This window comes from Haematobia irritans, chromosome 2 (genome assembly GCF_050003625.1).
Source record: "Haematobia irritans isolate KBUSLIRL chromosome 2, ASM5000362v1, whole genome shotgun sequence".
NCBI classification, from domain to species: domain Eukaryota; kingdom Metazoa; phylum Arthropoda; class Insecta; order Diptera; family Muscidae; genus Haematobia; species Haematobia irritans.
In genome coordinates this window covers 93,896,333-93,920,389 of record NC_134398.1, presented here as the reverse complement: position 1 = coordinate 93,920,389, position 24,057 = coordinate 93,896,333, and the positions used below count along the sequence as shown (strand labels likewise).

At 36.5% G+C, this 24,057-nt stretch overlaps 1 protein-coding gene and 2 long non-coding RNA genes across 3 annotated transcripts in view; all 3 read right to left on the bottom strand.

Moving 5' to 3' along the window:
- LOC142225804 (uncharacterized) overlaps positions 1-24,057 on the bottom strand; it is a 347,314-nt gene that overhangs the window by 278,178 nt on the left and 45,079 nt on the right. The window lies entirely within an intron of this gene.
- Positions 1-24,057, bottom strand: part of Cand1 (Cullin-associated and neddylation-dissociated 1) — a 125,839-nt gene that overhangs the window by 92,037 nt on the left and 9,745 nt on the right. Inside the window, exon 4 of the mRNA XM_075295619.1 lies at positions 1,606-2,970. Within this exon, the coding sequence (XP_075151734.1) occupies positions 1,606-2,970 (1,365 nt within the window). The remainder of the gene's footprint in view (positions 1-1,605; positions 2,971-24,057) is intronic.
- On the bottom strand, positions 20,639-22,150 carry LOC142225802 (uncharacterized). Its single transcript, XR_012719429.1, has 4 exons — positions 21,805-22,150; positions 21,626-21,695; positions 21,104-21,560; positions 20,639-21,039 (listed from the first exon to the last, which is right to left on the bottom strand). It is a non-coding gene; the product is annotated as an uncharacterized LOC142225802 (long non-coding RNA).

Here is a 24,057-nt window from a genome sequence, read left to right as displayed (position 1 = left end):
TTTTTCTTTAATAATTCATTTTAAAGTAAAGAAACTTTTTAAATTGTTTTAGCTGTAAAGCTCGAACTTAATGCCCGCTTTTATATTTGATGGTGTCCGTCAACTCCTCGTGGACTACTTTTTAATAAAGAGGAACTAAAGTTTGTTTTTTTACATTTTACTGTGTAATTTTTCACTATTTCCTCCTTATTTCATTTTACTGTCCCAACTCTAAAAAGAGTATAGTGCCCTTTCGTTATTTTTATGAAGACCCCTGATTTCTTTTAACGAATCAAGAAAAAAATTGTGCCCATATATGTGCCCATATATTGTGCCCATATAATGCCAAAATTATAAACAAAACACATGTCCACGCATACATAAAATGCTGCTCTCAAGGCGAAAACATAAGCTGTTTGTTTTTCAAATGTCTATTCTCTTGGTTCAGAATGTATATTCTCTTTATTCAAATTAAATAATATTTAGACTTAAACATATCAAATTTTTGGCCTTATCATAAAACAGTTTTCCGAAACAACATACAAGCGGTTTCACAGAAATTGTTCTCTTTTGACTCTTTTGCTGTGTTATATTGATATCTTTCGTCAACTCTCCCGGTTTCCATCTCTATTTCTCTCTATACTCTCTCTGTCGCTTTGAATAAAATATCACAACATATGTATGTTTAGTCGAAATTTGTAAATTTATATATGTTTGTATTCACACATATGATTTTTATGAAACATTCATGCCCCAAACATAATATATTCTAACATATTAACATAGATGTCCCAAACATTTAGTGTTAGTTCAGGAACATTACATGTTCGCACTTAAATATATTGTGGTTTAAAATCGTGCCCGAAACACATTTTGTTTATATCGGAACATATGAAAAACATATTTTTCTAACAGTGCAACTATAGATCAACCCGTGGACCAACTAGGCTCTCACAAACTTGAAAACTAAGAGGAAAACACCTCAGATTTCACACAAAGAAAAAATTATATTGATATCGTTATCCGTTCAAAAGTTGCAGAATTATTTCCAAAATACAAAAGCGACTTGGAACCACTGTCGGTCGGTTAACGGTGATAATTATGGGGAGGTGGTCTGATCACAGGATACGTCATTTATCAAACCAGATGCAATCACCCATAATTCTCGTGGGGGCCTCTTCGTGTGGAGTCATCTATATGCTCTGCCTCTCTGGTCATTACCAAGCAGAGAATGCCAAAATTTATGGCGGGCATTAAAGACTCCTAGCACCAATTGATTATGCTCTTACAATAGCCACTCAATGTTTGGGCTATAAACTGGAGCACATAATTAACAGTTAACCCCCATATCCTATGTAGGGGTTACTAGTGTTTGGTACTGGCAGACACGCCACAGCCATTCCTGCCAATAATAAAAAATATCAAGCAACAATTCAAAAGACTAAAATGCATTTTACTCCATTGTTGTGTGGACAATTCTACTTTTGAGTTCTGAATTTCATGTTTTGTACTTTTCGTAACTCATGCAGAATAAAATAATTGACAATAATATTTTCAAAATAAATTTATAATTTCCTGAAAATATAACTTCGATATATTTTATATTTCAATGAAAATGCTATTTACCTGTAGCAAAGGTGATCGCAGCAATTGAAGCACGGCTGGCAAAAACTGTTCATGTATTCCAATCAAGGCCTTCGGATGCTTCCTAGCAACGGTTGTCAAAAGAATTAACGATGATTGTGCAACATGTAAGTCAGAGTCAGTTATTAGTGGTGGAATTTCGGCAATAGCGGTTTGAAGCAACGGCGGTCCAAATATATCCAACGAATAATTGTCTGCAAGCTTGTTAAGTAGTTCTAGGGAATTTAGTTTCAATGCACGTTGATTTTTTCGAAGAAATGTTCCAAGTGAAGGCATAACATCATTCAAAATGGGCGTTAAATCGATTCTCAAAGGTGAAGCCGCTATCATCGTCAAAGCTTTCACACAACTAAGACGAGTAATTTCATTTCGCAAACGCTCCAAAAATATTGGTAGGCATGTGTCTAGCTCAGCAAGAAGTAGATCTCCCATATTAGCAATAATTTGGCCCATGCAAGCAATGGCTCGTTCTTTAACCTCTTGATCTACATCGGTAGTTTTTAGTTTTTGTAATGTGGCTGAATATACTTGGGCAGCAACAGACGTTATGTCAAATGCAGTACTGTTAAAAGAATCTACATCAAGTGGACGAATAACTCGTACCAATTGTTGAAGAACAATAAGACCTTCGGTTGCAATCTTATAGAACGGGTCAAATACGGCAGTAACCACTAATGGAACCAAAACTGGAATATGTCTTGGAAAAACATACGGTTGGTGACCTTGAAGCAATGCTGATGTAAAAGCAAGTGCTTCTATTTTCATGTTACTTGTTGAATTCTTGTCGCTTAAAGAGAAGTGTATCCCTGGCACAATGCTATCTAAATATGGACCTAATCCTCCAGGCACAGCATTCAAAAGTTCCTTCAAAAGCAAAAAACAATCCTGTCGAGTTTTCATAGACTTCTCTCTCATTAACGGGCAAGTAGCTTTTATTATTTCAGGTATCTGTTCGATCAATACAGTTAAATGTGATGGTATTTGCTCCATTGAATCCGGATCTTGTGAAATGTCAGTTACAGAACGTGTATTACGTAGAAGAGCGATATATGCATGAAAAATGTCAGATTTCACATTCTCTTCTCGTTCTTTGAATCGCGCAATAAGTGACGGGCTTAAGTTGTGATAGAACTCTTCAATCATATCATGTCTGGTTGAAATGATAGATTCAAGACATTTTGCTGCGCCTCGACGAACTTTCCAACTCATATCATCGTCATCGCTATATTCTTCGCTATCATCGTAATCGTCATCCTCGGTATCCATAGCAACACTACAACCAACTTCGTCAGCTTCATAGTTATAGTTTGGGTCATATGTGAGATATTTCAAACATAACTGAAGTATCTGAAAAGGGAAAGAACAAATTACAAAATTATTCATAACATTCTTACGTTGAAATAAAAATACAAAACTTAAGAACAAATTTATTTTCATAAGTTTTTCCTAATTTTTTAAAAATGAACTCAGAAAGTAAATCAGTGATTGCTTAAAGAGATGGCTTCGGTCCTATAACAAGCCCATGTATGCTAGGTTAGGACCTGTCTATAGGGTATTCCAAATATTCAATTATTGCAACACTGTATTTTTCATTTTTGCTTTTTGATCCTCATCCCGTTTCTGAAGTAACGTATATATCTTTAGTTCTACTATAAAGAACGTGTGTCGTTTATTTAGAATAAAGGTCCAACAGGTTATGGGCCCAGAGTGGTTTCAAAGTTGAATTCGTTATACTCCATTGATAAATTAGATGAATTATGACGACTGGAGTATCCAGATGCGTAGTGTGTTGGTCCACTCGGGTTTGTGGAATTTGGAAAAAGTTTGAGAACTGCGACTAAGAATCCAGAGTAATGGGATTCCCAAGATGAAAAAGTGTTTGCGACACTCATTGTCTATGTGAAGGCCTACCAGTTAAACCACGTAGTCTTGTAAGACATCTGTGGAAGCATGGAAAAAATTGAGAGACATTTATCGAGCAAGAGAAAAGTATCGCTTTACAAAAAGCTGTTGAACATGCGTATGGGTGGTGGTGAGAAAATGTCCGTGTTTTTTAATGAGTTTACATATTGTGTTAAAATTGCTGAGGTTGGAATCGAATTGCAGGACTTTATTGTCCAGCTTGTCTAAGTCATACAAACAATTTATGGTGGTTATGGAGACGCATGACCAACGCTCTAAATTTTGAAAGTTAAACTCTAGGAAGAAGAGGACAGGAATAGAAGAATAGTTCGTGCAACGTTAATAGTGAATCACACACATAGACATGCAAAAAACAAAAACTAAGCCAGAATATAACGGAGCAAGAATTAGCAATAAAGGCAAACAGAATTTTAAATGAGTCAGCTGTGGACTGTGTGATCATTTTGCTGTTGATTGTAGAAACAAAGGAAGGAATATAGAGCAGAATAAAGCAGAGAGACAATACACAGTACTCGCAGCGGTTGACGCCAACGTTCTTATCTAAACAAAGTGGTGTTTGGAAAGCGGTTCTACTGCTCATATGTGTAGCAATAAGGAATTGTTTTGCGAGTTAGAAGATCATAGAGAGAACATTCAAATGGGTGGTTATTTTGCGTGACGTGTTGTATGTGCAGTAGTAGTTGCTTACTTTATTTCTGTAAACAAACGTTGCGAAAATTCCTGTTCGAAAATATTTGACAAAGATAAGAAATGAAATTGTACATTTTAATCAATGAAATTCGACAGTTTCATGTTAGCCTGATACCGAAACAGACAATTAACGTCCAAATGCATTATATCTAATTTTACTATTATTTATCGAGCTTTATGGACAGATTTAGATTAAGGAACATGATTAATAGAGTCATTGAAAATAAAACGCCAGATACAAATCTATACACGCCTGGACTGTACATGTTACGATTCGGGCGAATGAATCTTTCCACAGCCTTTAGTATAGATCTGGCTGGGAGAGATAACTCAATTTTGGCCCCTTTATGCTAACTCCTTATGGAGAAAACATTTGGGAATTTTTCCTCTTACAAATTGAATCGTCTTTTCTCCCACTGTACATCATCTTTTCATATAACTACAAGTCCCTTAATCTTATTTTTATTTCGTTTTGTTACACAGAAATGCAACAACACGAAATTTATTTTTAGAAAGCTAATTTGTTTGAATTCACCTAAGTGGTGAACAATCGAACAATGCTTTTTGTTTCTACAGTCAACAACAACATGTGACAACTTACAGAAACTGGTTTCAAGGAGACAACAACAATTCTAACGCGTACATTAGTAGTGTTTTTCCTAGTTTTACGACGGGCTCTTCGTTGCTTATTATATTTCATGTTAGCCTGATACCGAAACAGGCAATTAACGTCCAAATGCATTATATCTAATTTTACAGCATTTTTCGGCCAAAAATAATGAAGATGCCAAGAAGTGACATGAACTATATGAACATTTGAATTTTCGAAGTTTAAATGAGCTTTCTAAAGGTAGGTATTATGTTCGGGTTTCGAGTTGAAAATCGTTTTATTTTCGCGATTACTAATCAAAATTATAAATAAAAACAAACATATTCCTGTCTTGCCGAAATCTAGAGGAACAAGAAAATGCTCATCAATTGAGTTAATTTATCTGCTTTATATTGAACTGTTCTAATAAAGTAACCGCGAAAATTTCATAGTACTGACCTTAAAAATGAAATGGTAACATACTCCGAATAGACAAAATTTATGATGTGCGGTATATCGACTGTAAAGGTTATATGAAAGCAGAAATACACGTAAAGCCTTTTGTTGCAAATAAAACTAGGTCAGAAAAAGTTATAGAAAGAATCCATACAGATGTATGTGGACCATTTGAGAAAAAATCGCTCGGTGGAGCAACGTCCTTTTTAACTTTTATCGACGACTATTCGCGGCGGGTGTTTGTGTAAGAAATGGTCGACTGTCAAACGGGCGAAAGAGTAAAAATCTTAAGAAGCGGCAATGGTCGCGAATTTGCAAATAAAGTCTTTGACGAATATTTAAGAAAGAGTGGTGTAGTGCGGGAGTTAATAGTGCCATAAATGCCACTGCAGAATAGCGTGGGCGAACGGGCAGAGGCAGTTGCATTGTATTTAAGGGACAGGTCATCTACAAAAACTCTGGAAAATATGACACCTTTTGAAGTATTTACTGGCAAGAAGCCTAACGTCCGCCATCTACGTATTTTTGGTGCCGATGAAGTTGGACTGGTAAAAACAAGTCACAAAAAGTTCAAGCCGAAAGGAAGAGAATACAAAAGGGTCGGTTATTTTCTTACTTCAAAAGCGTACCGGTTGTATGACTCGGAGAAACGAATAGTGGTGGTAAAACGAGATGTACTTTATGCAGAAAAGATGCGGACAACTGTGAGATTGATGGACTACGAAGTGTGGCAAAGCCCTTATTTGGAAATCTACATGAATACAAGATGAAGAGGAATATGAAAATGCACATGAAAGCGGCTCAGATGAAGAGCATGGAGGAGTTGCTTGGAGCAATTACCATTGTGGAGAAGGAAACTTCGAAGTCCAAAGAAGAGTATGGAAATGATGACGAAGTAAAATGTGACACAATATTCAACCCTCTTGATATGGCCTTACCCGAAAATGCATAAGAAGCTGTGAGTGGGGTTTATGCAAAAAGAGTGACGGCAATAAATAGCAGAAGAATGCAAGGCACTTTTGAAAATCCATATAATGTACAACCCATAGGGTGCAAATGGGTGTCTACTGTTAAGTGTAACAAAGATGGTGCCATCGAAAAATTAAAGTCTCGTTTAGTTGCAAAGAGCTGCAGCCAGCAGTTTGGCGTAAACTATACAGATATACGTATGGTCATAGTTCTGGCAGCAGAAAGGGAAACGTTGTTGCATCAAATGGACGTATGCAGTGCATATTTGAATAGTGAGTTGTCCGACGAAGTTTATATGGTCCAAACGAAAATGTTTGTAAGCAAAGAACATCCCGAATTTATTGTAAAGTTGCATAAAGCGATATATGGCCATAAGCAGGCGGGCCATGTATGGAACAGTAACAGTAACAAGTTCTTCGTAAATTAGGTTTGACACCACGCATCAATGAGAGATGTTTATAAAGGATGGCTGTCACGATATGTCAACTATGACGTATAAAGACTACAACGTATAAAGAAATATATTTGTGACAATTTTGAGTATGTCGACAAGGGGCCTTTCCATTTTTTCCTAGGAATGCACATTGAAAGAAAAGGTGAGATAACAGTTGATCAGTCACAGTATATAAGAGATTTTTTAAAACAACATAGAATGGAGGAGTGTCGTCCAGCATCCACACCATTAGATTGATTGGCACCAGGCCTGACAACATGCATTCAGTGGTAAAACTTACTCAGCGTAACAAGAATCCCCGCCAAGAGCACGAGGCAGCGGTTAAACATATACTTAGATATTGACATACTGAAAGACCGAACGAAGGGTATACGGACGCAGACTAGGGTAGTGATGCTACCAAGTCGTACCCGGAGTTGTACCCTAAATATGCCTTCTTTCTTGGTGGTGCCGTTTTTTCATGGGGTTCTCAAAGGCATTGATGTGTGTCCGTAAGTAGTACCGAGGCCAAGTACATTGCTTTGACAGTTGCAACCAAAGAGTTTATTTGAAAGCTTTACTTGAGGGGCTTGGGGTACACGATAAGGATACGCGTGTTATAATTTATGGCGAGAACTTGAGTTCATACCAATTGGGCAAAAATCCTGTGTACTATGCCAGGTCTAAACATATAGACATCAGATATCATTTCATCAGAGAGCGGCTGGAGGATAACGAGATTCGATTGGTGTACAAGCCAACAGATGTGATGATAGCCGATGTTCTAACAAAGAATCTACCTAAATTGAAGCATCAGAATTTTATAAATGATCTTGGATTTAAACAATATAAAAATTTAATGAATGAATGAATAATCACATTGTGGAGGAGTGTTGAAATAAGGTGAAATAATATTATCCTCATCCCGTTTATGAATTAACGTATATATTTTGTTTTTAGTCTTTAATCTTTAATAAAACTTTCTACTGTAAAGAACGTATGTCTATTAGGATAAAGGTTAAACAGTGATAACAACTATAAGGGAATTGAGCATAAACAGCAAGTCAAGAAATGTTTCACAAAATAGGCACCCAATCACTACGGAAGTTAGAAAAGATTTCTTTTCTTTTCAAAAGAATGACTATTCTATATTTTTATATATTACCTACATGCATTCCACAAAATAACGGCACAATCTTTTGAAGCAAAACAAAAATATTTACGATAATGTGCTCAAATGGTTACCTATGGAGTATTTCGTGTCAACTCGGTATGTATCAGAGAATGAAAAAGAGCACTCACAAACAGTGTTGCCAACTCCCCAAGTCCAAAAAGCACCAAAAATATATTATAAATTCTAACATACCATTTCCCACCACAAAATCGAAAATTAAATGCTCTGCAAAAAAAAAAAGATGTATTATAGAACTTTTGTGTATTGAATTTGTAATTTTATGAAGTTATGAACCGCTATTCAAGTATACACCTTGATCAGTTTTAATGCTTTCATCCAATTCATTTTGATCACTAATGTCTTTCAACTTTCAATATATTAATATATGGAAGGAGTCTATTGCTTATTTCAGTTGTGCGTGCTTTTGTGAATTTAATACAAACGTTTTTAATGAAATCTTTATCAAGTTCAAAAATTCGGCACTCGTCGCTAGACTTTTCTACTGAATACCCTAAATAACAATATTAATTAAAAAATAATCAATACCACCTTCAAACAATCAAATCTATATTTGGCTGTAAACTTGCGTTTCTTTAGCTCTTGGAAATCTAATCAAAATTTTTGTATCAATAAAACTTAATACTGTTCAAAATGAAAAAAAAACAAACACCAAAAGCACTAAATGAAAATGTCAGAAAGCATTCAAGTTGGTGCTTTTTTTGAAAAGGCACCAAAAAGGCAATTTGGTGCTTTTTAGAAACCAAAAAGCACAAAATTTGGTGCTAAAAGCACCAAATTGGCAATACTGCTCACAAGAGTGTATATCCGAATATTTACATATATTGGTTTGTGTATGAGAGAGAAAATATTCTATTGATTGTGATCTTTTCAAAGTTTACCAATCAAATGGCGTCACATTTATTCTATCATCTACTCTATACTCTCACGATGCACATACTCAGCACACTAATCATATTCCACCACTATTAACTGTAAAACTCTTACTTCTGCTTCCCATATGTAAACAACATAAACTGCCTGAAGAGAATGTATGCCCATATACGCTGTTTGTTGTTAAAAGTCTTTACCATAGCCAACAAATCGCTGTGTGGTGGCACTTATATTGGCAGGCATACCCATTGTCGAGAAAAATACATAAATATTTGTCAGTAGATATGACTAAAATTGTTGCTGTTGAAAACAGTGTTATTGTTTGCTACAGAAAATATGGATTTATACGCAGGGAAGTGCAGTTTAATGGAAAGACAATTTTTGTTTTACACAAATATGTGGAAAAAATCAGAAATAAAATGTTATACATACAAAAGAAAATTTACATCCCCATTGAAAAAAGTATCCAATATTTTCAATGAACTTACAATGTGAATTAGTTTGAGATTTTTCATTTAATTAAATATTTATTAAATCACTTTACAATTCCTTATTTTATTCATTTATTGAGTTCATTCCAAATACAGCAAGACATATATCATATTAATGTAGCAGTAGGGTAATGTGCGTTATGTGTATTCATACTAATTAGAATTTTTAACTTATTCAATACTTATTTTAATTTTATAACATAAAAATATTTTATAGTTTTTAACAATAGTATAATTTTTATAATAAATAGTTTTGTAAGAAGTTTTTTAAACAAGTTTTAAATTTAGCTGTGTTGGCGATAGTTTGAGTATGAGACGGATAGCTCTTTCCGATATTTGACTCCTGTGAAATTATTGCTTTATATTTCCGCTTCTCCTTGATGTAAAGGTAGCTCGGTTCTTTTATGTATATTATTTTGTTGAAAAAAGAGAGAATTCCATATGTTTGTAGCATTGTAACGGCATCTTAAATACTTGGTTCGCATACATGGAAATTCAATCGATTCTTCTGAGACCATAAACATATCTGGCTATATTGTTGAAGATAGCAGTGAGTTTGTAAGTGGTTCTAACATTACAACCAGCTAAAATTTTGCAGCAGTAAGTGTAGGAGTGAAATATGTTTTTGCAATAGCATTCTGACTTTAAATGGCGTAAAACTTTGAGTTTCCCAGTTTTTAAATATTTTTAAAAAAGAAAAGGCAAACATGTCAGATATTTTTCGACACAATGTAGCGTAATGCACTGAATCAAATGCCTTAGAGTGATCTAATAACATGAGTACTGAGACTTCATTATTGTCGATGCTATAACGCAACGAATCGGAGTCGTCAATTATTGTATTGATTCAATTAAACATTTAATTGATGTTGATTGGAATACCCATCTAATTTTTTAATTAAAAAAGGTAACTACTTTCAACTTTTTAGCTTAGTGTTTTTACTTTGATTAACCATTGTTTGAAATAAAATTTTAATTAAAAAATAACAAAAAGGTTCATTGTATCAATTTTTTTTTTATTATAAATTTTAAAATTTTCAATCATTGATTTAATTAACTTAATGTTTCTATCTTGATTAAAAAATTAATTGTATCAATTAATTTATTAATTGAAAACATGTTCAACTTCAATTATCTTTTTATTTGGAAATATTGTGAGAAGAAAAAAAATAAAAGATTTTGCTGATGTTTTCTGGTTTTTTTTTATTAAGTCTATAGATACAAAATCCTTACAGACTAATATGTACAAACAAAGATAAAGATAACTACTGGTTTAAGTGTAAAATAATATTTCTCTTCAGAACAACTCGTTGCTCAGACAGATTTATAATGGCATAATATTTATTGAACTGAAGGCATAACCTTCGTAACGGAACGTTGTTTGCATAATCTGATCTATAATACGGAATTTTTAGCGGTTCAAAACTTCTGCTACATCTAACAGGTATGTTAGATGACAGTTTGTTGAGAAGAAACTCAGAATCAATTTCACCTTGAATTATATTCATTATGAAAGAAATATTTAACATAGTTCTACGACTTTGCAGTGAGGGTAATTTTATAAGATTTAGGCGAAATTGATACGATGGTAAAGACTGGCTATCCCAACCTCTGTGTCGAAGGCAGAATAGAAGAAATTGCTTCTGGACGAATTCAATCTTATTTGAGTGGATTGTATAATATGGATCCCAAATTATAGAACCGTACTCAAGGTTGCTTCGTACTAATGAAGTGTAAAGTATCTTGGTAATTGAGTAATCTCTAAATTCTTTACTCCAACGTTTCATGAATCCGAGAGTAACAAATGCCTTACTGATGGCCATAGACATATGTTGGCGAAAGTTCAGTCGCTGGTCCATTAGCAATCCAAGATCCTTGAAAGAATCTACTGCTTCCAGCTCGTTAGTCCCAATAGAATAACTCGACTCGAATACAGTTCTTCTCGAAAAGCGCATCAATTTACATTTCGAGATATTTAATTCCATTAAATTTATCTCACACCAATCGTAAAAGTTATCAAGGTCGAATTGAAGATACCTTCGTTCGTCGGGATTATTATAGGAACGAAATATCTTTACGTCATCCGCGAACATAAGAATATTAGAAAATTTTACAACTGATGGGAGGTCATTGATGAATAGACAAAATAAAACAGGTCCGAGGTGGCTGTCCTGAGGAACACCCGAGGTAACAGTGATAGGTCTAGATGTTGCACTACCGAACTTAACACATTGTGTCCGACCAATTAAATACGAATGAAACCATTTTAATAAAGGTTCGCTGAAGCCAATCATATCCAACTTATGTAAAAGGAGAGCATGATTGACTTTGTCGAAAGCTTTACTGAAATCAGTGTATATTGTATCTGTCTGAAAGCGATCCCTAAAAGCATCATTAACCAAACAAGTAAATTCCAAAAGGTTGGTTATGGTCGATCGTTTTTTCCTAAAACCATGTTGATTCGCAGATAATAATGAAGAAATCTGATGGGAAATAGAACTTGTTAAGATCTTTTCCATCAACTTCGGAATGGCACAAAGATTCGAAATACCTCGATAGTTGCATGCGTCGTTTCGATTACCCGATTTGAATAAAGGCATTACATATGATTGTTTCCATATATTAGGAAGATTTCCTGACTTTAGTGACTTATTAAACAGTAAAGATAGAGGATATGAAAGTATATCGGCACATTGTTTCAGAATACAGGACGGAATACCATCAGGGCCAGCATTAAATGTAGATTTCAGAGTTCTAAGATTACTTAAAATGGTGCTCTCATCTATGTAAAAGATATCAATTCTGTTACAGTTCCTAGTCATGTATGGATAGATGTTGTTACCATCATAATCCGAATATGTCGTAGCAAAAAAATCTGCAAATATATTAGAAATGTCTACATCATTGTCGGCAGTTGAGGACTTATATTTAAGATATGTTGGTAGGCCACTAGATTGGCGTTTTGAATTCACAAATTTGTAGAAAGACTTAGGATCAACTCGTAGTTGATCTTTCATTCTATTTAAATAGTCTCGATGAGCCAATTTATTCGCAATGTTGTATTTCGATCGGGCTATCGAATAGGTCGAAAAATCAAGAGCTGAACCTGATTTTTTGAATCTTTTGTACATCTTGTTGTTTTGATTCTTCAGCTTCGATAGAACTCTGGTATTCCATGGCGGTCCAGAATTGTCGTTTATAATAATTCGAGCCACTGATTTGGATATGCAATCCTGTAGGATTGAGTAAAAACGCTAGCATCCCGTTTCGGTAATATCATTAGAATCAAGAATATCGTCCCAATTTACGGCGGAAAGCAATGAATTTAGTATAGTATAATTCGTCTTAGCAAAGCAATACTCTCGGTTCGAATTGGTATTCCTATATCGTGGAAGATTTGGGGCTGCAAGATGCAATATTATAGTAGGGTGATAACGATCTTCAGGTTGCGTTAAAGCATGACAGGATTCCAAACTTATATTAAATGTTCTATTAACAAACACCAGATCAAGTAATCTGCCGTGTGAATTGAAAATATCATTTATTTGAAAAAGGCCAAGATTAAGTAATGAATGAAGAAAATTATTAGAAATACTATTTGAGATTACAGGAATTAAACTCTCAGATTCAGAAGTGTGTAGCCAGGAGACAGAAGGGAGATTGAAATCGCCTAAAACTATTAATGTGTCAGATGACGATAATAAAGATTGAGATGCTGATGAAATATCCGAAACGTGTTGAGAATAAATTTCGTCGTTCGATGAAGGTGGAATATAAGAACAAGAAATCAATTTCAGCGGACACTGCTACCAGTACTCCCCCACCTGATTTCTTCTCATTAATTTCGCGATCGCGTCTATATATTCTGTATTTCGAACATAAAATTTCCATATCATAAACATTTGGTTGAAGCCATGTTTCAGTAAATGCAATTATATGAAAATCGAAACCAAAACTGTCTGAATAAATATTTATAACAATTTAAAAATATATGATTGTTTAAATAATTCACTAAAACTTAATAAAAGTAGTGAATATGCGCCTCGTAGCTTTTAACATTAGAAACATTAGAAGCAAAAATCCAATAAAAAAAAATTAGTGGAAAAAAGCGTAATTCGTGACTTCGACACCGAATTAAAGTAAAAAAAAAACATATACACAAATAAAACAACACACTAGCCAGAATGAATCAGGAACAATATTACAAGCGCCAGCAAGAGATTGGCGCCAAAGTTGAATCTTTAAAGTGGAGTTGTGTTAAGGAAACAGCCCGAGGTGTTGTGAAAGAAAACTGCAAAGTCCGTTTGGAGGCACTTTAGCAGGAATTTCATACCAACCATGCCAAATTGGAGCTATTACGGTTCAACAATGACCCTTATTTTAAAAACCAATATTTTATTAAAAACCAATATTATTTAACGGCGAAAACTGTAGTGGGAGAAATCGTTGCAGTCGGAGCAGGAAGAGACACTCCTGCGGCAGTCGATGGTCGTTTTCGAGTTAAGGAACACAGAGTCCAAGGATTTTATTGCAGGTTTGACTCTCTGAGTACATATTAATGCCAATATTTATTGGAACATTACTTCTCAGCCAATTCACCACTTCTCTTATTGCTAATATTTCATCCTGAAAAACACTACAGTGATTAGGTAATCTTTTCGCTATTCGAATTTCCAGATTTTTAGAATATACTCCGAAACCCACATGTCCATCCAATTTGGAGCCATCAGTGTAGAAATCTATGTATCTCTCATTCCCCGGGGTCTGTGTACACCACGCCTCACTGTTGGGAATTAGAGTTTCAAACTTTTCGTCGAAAAGTGGTTTCGCCACTACGTAATCCACTACGTTAGGCACATCTGGCATTATTTTGAGGACCGAACTGTGACCGTACAGCGATAGCTCGCGCAACCGCACAGCCGTTGTTGCAGCTGACTGTTGGGCCAAAATGTCCAAAGGCAATAGATGCAGCATGACATTAAGGGAATCTGTTCCTGTCTTACTGGATGCGCCTGAGATACACAAGCACTCCATACGCTGAACTTTATCTCAACCTGTCGGTTGCATTATAGGTCTAACCACTGCCGTGTATAGCCAATGCACAATTTTCGGTTTGAGTCCCCACTTTTTTCCTATTGCCTCTTTGCACGAGTACAAAGCTACCGTGTCTTTTCTCGCCCTTTCTTCAATGTGAAGCTTAAAGTTCAGCTTCCTGTCCAAAATAACGCCAAGGTATTTTGCGCACTCACCAAAGGGAATTTCAATACCTCCTAAGGATATCGGCTTAACCGTGGGAGTTTTGCGATCTTTGCAGTACATGACTAATTCTGTCTTGGCAGGATTTACTCCAAGACAATTCTCTTTCGCCCATTTCTCAATCATCCGGAGGGCTCTCTGTATAATATCTCTGATTGTGGATGGGAATTTTCCCCTGACTGCTAGAGCCACATCGTCTGCGTATGCCACCACTTTTATCCTTTCCTTTTCTAGGGAAACCAGAATGTTGTTTATAGCAACATTCCAAAGAAAAGGTGATAGAACTCCTCCTTGGGGAGTGCCTCTGTTCACATACCTTTGTATATTTGCTTGTCCTAGTGTGGCTGAAATACGTCTCCTCATTAGAAGTTCTTCTAACAGCCTAAGTATACATGGATCAACATTCAGAGTTGTCAGTCCATTTAATACCGAGCTCGGATGGAGATTATTGAATGCCCCTTCGATGTCTAGAAACGCCACGATTGTGTATTCATTGACAGATAGTGAGCCTTCTATAAAGCTGACTAGTTCATGCAATGCGGTCTCAGTAGACCTGCCCTTCGAGACCAGCGTTTCGAGAGCAAACTTTAATCGACGCTAGTTCTAAGATATATGTCTATCGTCCTCTCCAGAGTCTTAAGTAGGAATGAGGATAAGCCACTGCTGCCGCTACTACTTCAATTTTGCTTCATTTTCACAAAATTTACTTCGTCACTCCTTCTTCCAAAAATCTGCTTCACTTTTTGTTCTGCTTCAAATTTTTAAAATTTTCCCCATATTACCTAATTGTTTTTCCTATTCCTTTAATTACGATGAACATAGCGGTTTTAATCATTGAATTAGGAATGAGGATAAGCCACTGCTGCCGCTACTACTTCAATTTTGCTTCATTTTCACAAAATTTACTTCGTCACTCCTTCTTCCAAAAATCTGCTTCACTTTTTGTTCTGCTTCAAATTTTTAAAATTTTCCCCATATTACCTAATTGTTTTTCCTATTCCTTTAATTACGATGAACATAGCGGTTTTAATCATTGAATTATTAACCGATGTGGACCAATTTTTGCATAGTTGTTAGAGACCACATACTTACACCATGTACCAAATTTAAGCCGGATCGGATGAAATTTGCTTCTCTTAGAGGCTCCGCAAGCCAAATCGGGGGATCGGTTTATATGGGGGCTATATATAATTATGGACCGATATGGACCAATTTGCATGGTTGTTAGAGACCATATACTAACACCATGTACCAAATTTCAGCCGGATCGGATGCAAATTGTTTCTCTTAGAAGCTCTGCAAGCCAAATCGGGGGATCGGTTTTATGGGGGCTATATATAATTAAGGACCGATGTGGACCAATTTTTGCATGGTTGTTAGAGACCATATACTAAAACCATCCACCAAATTTCAGCCGGATCGGATGAAAATTGTTTCTCTTAGAGGCTCTGCAAGCCAAATTGGGGGATCGGTTTATATGGGGGCTATATATAATTATGGACCGATGTGGACCAATTTTTGCATTGTTGTTAGAGATCATATGCTGAAGCCATGTACCAAATTTCAGCTGGATCGGATGAAATTTGCTTCTCTTAGAGTCCCCGCAAGCCAAACTTGGGGGTCCGTTTATATGGGGGCTATACGTAAAAGTGGACCGATATGGCCCATTTGCGATACCATCCGACCTACATCAATAACAACTACTTGTGCCAAGTTTCAAGTCGATAGCTTCTTTCGTTCGGAAGTTAGCGTTTTTCAACAGACGGACGGACATGCTCAGATCGATTCAGAATTTCACCACGACCCAGAATATATATACTTTATGGGGTCTTAGAGCAATATTTGGATGTGTTATAAACGGAATGACAAAGTTAATATAACTCCCATCCTATGGTGAGGGTATAATAAAATGAATTCTATTGTTTGTTTTCAAAAATGCATGCTACTTCAATTTTATTCAATCTACTCCACTTTTTTCCAAAATCTACTTCACTCAATTTGTCACTAGCGGCAGCACTGGGATAAGCTGATTGGTCGGAAATCCTTCGCACTCGAGTGAGAGGCTTTTCCCACTTTATGTATGAAAACGACTTTTGTTTCCCTATACTTTTCTGGAATATATGCAAAATGTATACATCTTTTATAACATACATCACCGTCAACCAGACGATAATTCTTTCAGTCACTGCTTGTAACTCCGCCGGAGTAATTCCATCAGGTCCGGGGGATTTGAATGGTGCAAAGCTATTTAACGCCCATTTTATTCTAGATTTCGATACAATTTCCTCGATAAGAAAAGACCACTGAGCCTCTGTTACACCGCCATAACATGGTTCAACCGTCTGATTTTCAGGAAAGTGTGTGTCCAAAAGTACCTCCAACGTCTCCTCACTGGACGTTGTCCTATTGCCCTCCGATGTTTTAATGAAACATGGAGCGGAGTTAGTGGATGCTAGTAGTCTGGAAGTCTCTGACGTACTCTCAATACTGCTACAGTAATCATTCCAAGAGTTATGTTGCGCCCTTCTCAGTTCTCGTTTATATCCTCTCAGATGCATCTTGTAAGCGTCCCAATCCTCCGGTGCTCTTGTGGACTTTGCTTTGTTAAAGTGCTTCCTGCAGGATTTCCTCATATTACTTAACTCCGTAGACCACCATGGCGGTTTTTTCCCGCTTGGTCCGGGGGATTTGAATGACCCAAAACTATTTACCGCCCATTTTATTCTAGATTCCGATACAAGTTCCTCGATAGGAAATGACCGCTGAGCCACTGTAGCACCGCCAGAACATGGTCCAACTGTCTGATTTCCAGGATAATGTGTGCCCAATAGTACCTCCAGCGTCTCCTCACTGAACTCTGTCCAATTGCCCTCCGATGTTTTAATGAAACCTGGAGCGGAGTTAGTGGATGCTAGTACCTTCCGTAGTCTGGAAGCCTCGGACGTATTCTCAATACTGCTGCAGTAAACATTCCAAGAGTTATGCTGAGCCTTTCTCAGTTCTCGCTTGTATAGTTTCATATTCTTCTTGTAAGCGTCCCAATCCTCAGGAGCTCTGGTGGACTTTACTTTGTTAAAGAGCTTCCTGCAGGATTTCCTCATTTACTTAACTCCGTAGGCTTGGCTTCGCTCTAGGGCATGCAGCTTTCAGTGACATGTTGAAGGCCTTAGTAATCCGCTCCACTGCGTGTTCGATATCTTGCACAGTGCTCATATTTGTCTCCGGTATCATTAAATTGAACGATTCCCTATACCTATTCCAATCAGCTTTCCTAACATTTGGCGGATATATGGTCTTTGAAGTACGAACAGCCAATCTGAAACAGATGTAGCGATGATCTGAGAAGCTATGTTCCCTCAAAACTTGCCACTCAGATATCTTATCATTCAGTTCCGGAGAGATCAACGTGACGTCCAAAACCTCTTGCCTGTTTTAGGTGACGAAGGTTGGTGCATCGCCCTTATTGCAAAATACCAGGTTACTACGCAAAACAAACTCTATTAGCGACTCTCCCCTTGCATTAGTATCACTGCTTCCCCAAATACTATGATGTGCATTTGCATTGCATCCCATGATGAGTTTTGTCTTTGGTTTCAGTGACTCCTCAGTTAAGGTCTTAACGACACATGGAGGCATCTCCCTATCATGTCCCATGTAGACCGAAAATACCCAATATTTGCATTTGGATATCTCTAGACTGATTACGACAGTGTCTACATTGCTCATTGAAGAAAGCAGAAACAAGTTTAGTTCGTTTTTAGCAATACATGCTCGGTGTATATATTTACCGGTATTATGCAAAAGTTTGAACCCCAGAGTGCTTAATTCACAGATCTTGTTCTTATATATATATATGGTTCTTGAATAAGAACTATATCTATGTCTCCTTTCATTAGGAGACCTTTAAAGGCAGCACAAGCGGCCTTACAAGGGTGAAGATTTATCTGGAGGAACCGTAGAACCATCCCAATTTTCAACCATCGTCACATCAGCCGCTTCACTTGAGTCATCAAGGGCTTCCTCTTCACAGATCTCGGTGACTCTCGCAACAATTCGCGGTTCAGCTTTGGTGAGGTTGGAGCCTGTAGAAACTTCCCGCATACGATGTTCGTCAATGTCTGCAATTTTTATGTCTCCTTCGGCTTCGCAAGGGGATTTTTTCACTTTTGACTCAACCGGAGGCTTGTCCGTTTCGGAATCCTTTGGCTGATCGCTTTTGTATACCTTCATGAAAGCCATAACTTACATGTCCTTGGGTCTGGGATAGATGTGGCAGCGACTCAATGTTCAATATAAAACCCGGATGTCGTCTTGGTCCATCCACCTCATCCAAACGACCAACCTTCCAATTCCAATCTGGGTTACATTCCTTTAGTCTGTTTAGTATTGACTCAGGATCAGGAGGGTTCGCAAGTATACATGCATGTGCTCTAGGTTTAGCCGGTATGTCTTTTTTATCGACTAACTCCAAAGCACCCCCTTCCCAAACTTCACCAATTAGCATCAAAGCAGCTTTAAAGCAGTCCATAGACCTCCGGTCCCCAAATGCGATTAACTTAATCGTCCTTGATACCATCCAGCATCTTGCCGTCGAGGACTTGGTCCGGGAAACTTTTTTCGCACCTCTGGGTAGACACCAGATATCGCGTTCTCATAACATAGTACTGAGATCACGTTTTCGCACGAAAAACTGTTATACTCCATATAAAAAACGTTAGCGCGGAATAAATGCGAAATCTTTGTTTTGGGCCTTTTCCAACAAATATTTTTACAACCCTGGATTTTTCGCACGAAAAAATAGGCAGGTATATTATTTTGCATAAATAAGTTAATCCCTGGGTTTAAGACCCTATTTACGGAGGTAGATGATGATATTCGGTTTTCGCATAAACGAACTTAGTACTAACCATATTTTACAATTATATGATTGGCGACATTATGTCTGTTACGTTCGAAATGTGTGCATAAATATGATACAAAATGGTTCAAAAGTATGCAGCAACAAATGCGGTAAAGATCTGAAAATATATATGACAGAACACATGGAATTACCTGTTTGTGTTTTGTGGTATTATAAAAATGGAACAAAATCTGCGTTTATTGAAGGTAAGCAATTGTGAAATGTGAATACCGTTTTCCATTGAAGACTGTTGACAGTAAACGGACAAAATAATATATGAAATTTGTTTCCATAATTTAACATATATTTTGAAGAGTATGTTCAGTCAGATCCTATTACAAATAAGGGGGTTTACACTATAAAACTGACGTGTTTTAAGTATGTTTATTTGAGACTTATTTATTTCGATTACATTGATGTTATGAACTTATCGATAAGTTAGTGGTAAACTTAGAACTATCCCAATAAACACAAACGTTTGAAAAATACTAAAATGCAATAATTTTTCAAACATTTTTTCAAAGGATTAGGGTAATATTCAAGTTGAGAAATTGTTGAGAAAATCGCGTTCTCAACAAAAAACATACATTACCCTCAACAGTAAAATTCAACACATCAGCAATAATTTCTCAATTGTAATCCCCAAATTGCAATGCATCGCTACTTAATAATTTCTCAACCAGTTTTCAATGTGAGACAAATTAAAAATTAACATTGTTGCGTATATTTTCTAACCACAATTTGTATGAAATTCAATCCCAGTTTTAACTGAAAGTCAACGCTAAATTTCTAGGGATTTTGTATAATTTTTTAATATTTTCGGTAGGGAGACACCGTGGTGCAATGGTTAGCATGCCCGCCTTGCATACACAAGGTCGTGGGTTCGATTCCTGCTACGACCGAACACCAAAAAGTTTTTCAGCGGTGGATTATCCCACCTCAGTAATGCTGGTGACATTTCTGAGGGTTTCAAAGCTTCTCTAAGTGGTTTCACTGGAATGTGGAACGCCGTTCGGACTCGGCTATAAAAAGGAGGTCCCTTGTCATTGAGCTTAACATGAAATCGCGCAGCACTCAGTGATAAGAGAGAAGTTCACCACTGTGGTATCACAATGGACTGAATAGTCTAAGTGAGCCTGATACATCGGGCTGCCACATAACCTAACCTAACCTAATCTAATATTTTCGGTAAAAAATATAATAATATTAAAAATAACAATAATATATAAAAATAATAATATAATACCAATCAAAACATAATTATCTTATTAAACGTATTAATAAATAAAATTATCAATACAACTTTAAATATCTTAAACATTTTTACATGTGTAATTCGATTTCCTCCATAATGTTGGTGTCACATAACTATTAATTAATTAATATGCTGGCAGTTTGAAAAATTTACTATCGAGGAACTTGCTGGCCTGCGTGTTATAATAGATTCCAGCAGGAGCAATTCACAAAATAACAAACTGATGACGGGATGTAAATTGATGTAATGCACATTTTCATCCAGAAGTTCTTGATATGGGAATTGTTGCACTTTGCAAGTATTCTGGAATCTTTTCTTTGTTGTTTCCTTCATTATTTTTTCACCGGTCAACATCTTCCAAGAATATAACACCCAATGATTTTAGTTTTCTGCAAAACAATCGAGTTTTGTGATTTCCATCATGTTTTCATTTCACTTTTTATGTTGACTTACCAATTATAGTTAGCGTTTTGGATTAATTTCAGTCTTATGTCAAAAATATTTCAATTTTTTGTATTTCTTCCAACTGACCAAGTACTTCGTGGCACAAAATGTATCGAAAACCACAAAATTCGATTTCCTCAATAACGTTGGTGTCATAAAATTGTTGTAAAACTCATTAAATTCGGGCAATTTGCAAGGAACTTGATGACCAGAGAGTTAAAATAAATTTCCATCAATTTCAATTCTCAAAATAACAAATTAAACCGATGATGCGATGTAAATTAAACTATCGATGTCATGCGAATTATCATCCAGTAGTTTTTGATATGGGAAAGCATAAATACCAAGTTTAATTCGTTGCACTTTGATTTATGGAAACTTTTTCTTTTCGATAAGCCACCATCATTTTGTCATTGGCCAACCTCTTAATGTTTCCAAGAATGCAGCATCCAAATATTTTAGTTTTCTGCAATGAGATTTAAATTTAGTGACTTCTCTAAAGTGTTGATTTAATTTTTCATATTGACTTACCAATTATTATAAACTATTTGAAGCAGTTCTAGTTAATTGTCCAATTAAATTAACTTTCTTCATCGGTCAGCTTTTTAATGTTTTCAAGAACGTAGAATCGATAATTTTAGTTTTCGGCAAAGAGATATATATTTAGTGTCTTCCTTAAAGTTTCATTTCATTTTTTTATTTTCACTTACCTATTATTAGAAACTATTTGGAGTAAATTCAGTTTTTTGTCTAAAATTTTCCAAGTTTTTTATTTCTTCCAATTGACCACGAACTTCGTTGCACAAACAAGTATTGAAAACCACATGATTTTTTCGTTGCATTTTAGGGTAGTGTTTTGTCAAAGTTTTCTCATATTATCTTCAACACCTTTTCAAAGATTTCGTCAACATTTTGCCAAATTGGAAGTAATTCTCAAACAATTTGAAGATGTATTGAAGATGAGCTGTTTCAAGTCGAGTTGAATTTATGTTGAACATTTTATTTACCCTCAAACTGAAAAGTTGTTGCATTTGAAAAACGCTCATCCGGTGTTTATTGGGATCTGTCTTGTTCTAATTAGAGGTGTGCACGTGAGTAATACTTTACTCACGCTCACGCACATTCAGGCACGATATTGTTTGGTAGGTCTCACGCTCACGCACACTCACAAAAATGTCGTAACTCACGAAAAATATCGTGACTCACGAAATATGTCAACTCACGAATAATTTTATGAGTAATTTACCTGAGTGACTCTCGCGTGTCACGTGCACACCTCAAGTTCTAATACACAGTGTTAAATAATGAAAAATAGCTCTTGCTTTATAGTAATATAGTAATTGCTTTATAAAAATATCGATTGTGCGTACAATGCACATGAGATGAATGAAAAAAGGCTTGCTCATTAACCTTTATTGTTTTCTTACAGAGCGCGATTGTCTGTAGTTAAAATAAATAAATAAGTAAAACTAAATCTACGACTACAAATCACTTAAAACGAGTTAACAAATTATATGTTAGCGACGAAGGCTAATATAACAACTTTTAGAGTACAATGGTAAGTATTTTTTTTTAACACTAGTATCACAGTTGAAACGAATATGCATGAGCATAGGTTAGGTACGTACTAAGTATTGTAATATAACTGATGGTCTAAAATGAATAATTGCACATATTTCTTTTTAAAGACTAGGTTTTAAAAGTGAGTTAATTATAATTATCATTTATCCTCTATGTGTTCCAGGTGTTGTTTTCTGGAAGAATTGCGGCAAGGTAAGATTGGCAGATTCATTGTCAAGTATTTCGTTTATGATAGCAACAGACGAGAAGTATTTAGAATCAGAGCAATTAGAATTTTCTTCAATGTTGTAAATTGTGCTCAACAATTCTTTTCCATGAGCGACAAGCCTCTCAATAAATGATCGCTGGAGGTCGAGGGCGTACCTGCATAATGGCTGGACTCCAAATGTTTCATATATATGGGAGTTGGATAATTTTTTTCATTGCTTTGGTTGTTGTTGTTGTAACAGTTTTTAATGTAGTTTCATCCGTTTTGTTCTATGCTTGTGTAGTTCAGCTGGTAGCCAGATCAAGGAACTCTGCAACAAGGATGGGGTATGTCCAGAGTGATCTGGTAGTGAGACGGGTAGGCTTAGCTGAGCAAGCAAAAAGGTGACGAGTGTCATGTGGCCCTTGATTATATATGGGACACACGTCAGCTACGCTGCTATCAATCACTGATAAGTATGAATTGAGGCGGCTGCACTTGTCTGATCTTAGTTGGGCCAAAACTACCCTTGTCTGCCGTGGGAGGTCTCTCTCCTCCGGTGCAATGGGCGGCGGTCGGACTCCGAGAACAGGATTAACCTTGTAGCTTCTCACCGCTTCAGCTACAGTATCCTCATGAATCCTGTTCAGACCTGTCTGGTATGCTGCCTGATCTAGAGGCTCTCTTTTGTAACGCTGGATCTCTGGCTCTAGAAGGTGAAAATCAACCCTTACATTCCTGGGTGGAGGTTGTCTATCCACAAGATGGTGATTCGGATGACACCTTCGATGGCAACCCAAGAGGTACTGCTTTGACAACATGTAGTTGTGTCGACGCACTGGGATGATCTTGGTCTCCGCATATAGGTGATCCAGGGGTGTACTGCGGAGACATCCTGTTGCGGTTCTAAGGGCAGCGTTCTGACAGGTCTGTATGTTATTCCACTGCGTATCGCTCGTTTGATGTGTCCACACTGGCGCTGCATAGTTTACCACTGACCGGCCAATTGCCTTATATGTAGTTAACAAGGTTTCTTTGTCCGCACCCCAAGTGCTGCCGGCAAGCGACTTGAGGACCTTTTTTCTACCGCGGAGCTTATCACAAATTGCAGTGGCATGGGCGGACGACTTATAAAGGCTGTCGAATGTGACCCCGAGAATCTTAGGGTAATTTGTTGTCGGAATTGCTTCGCCAT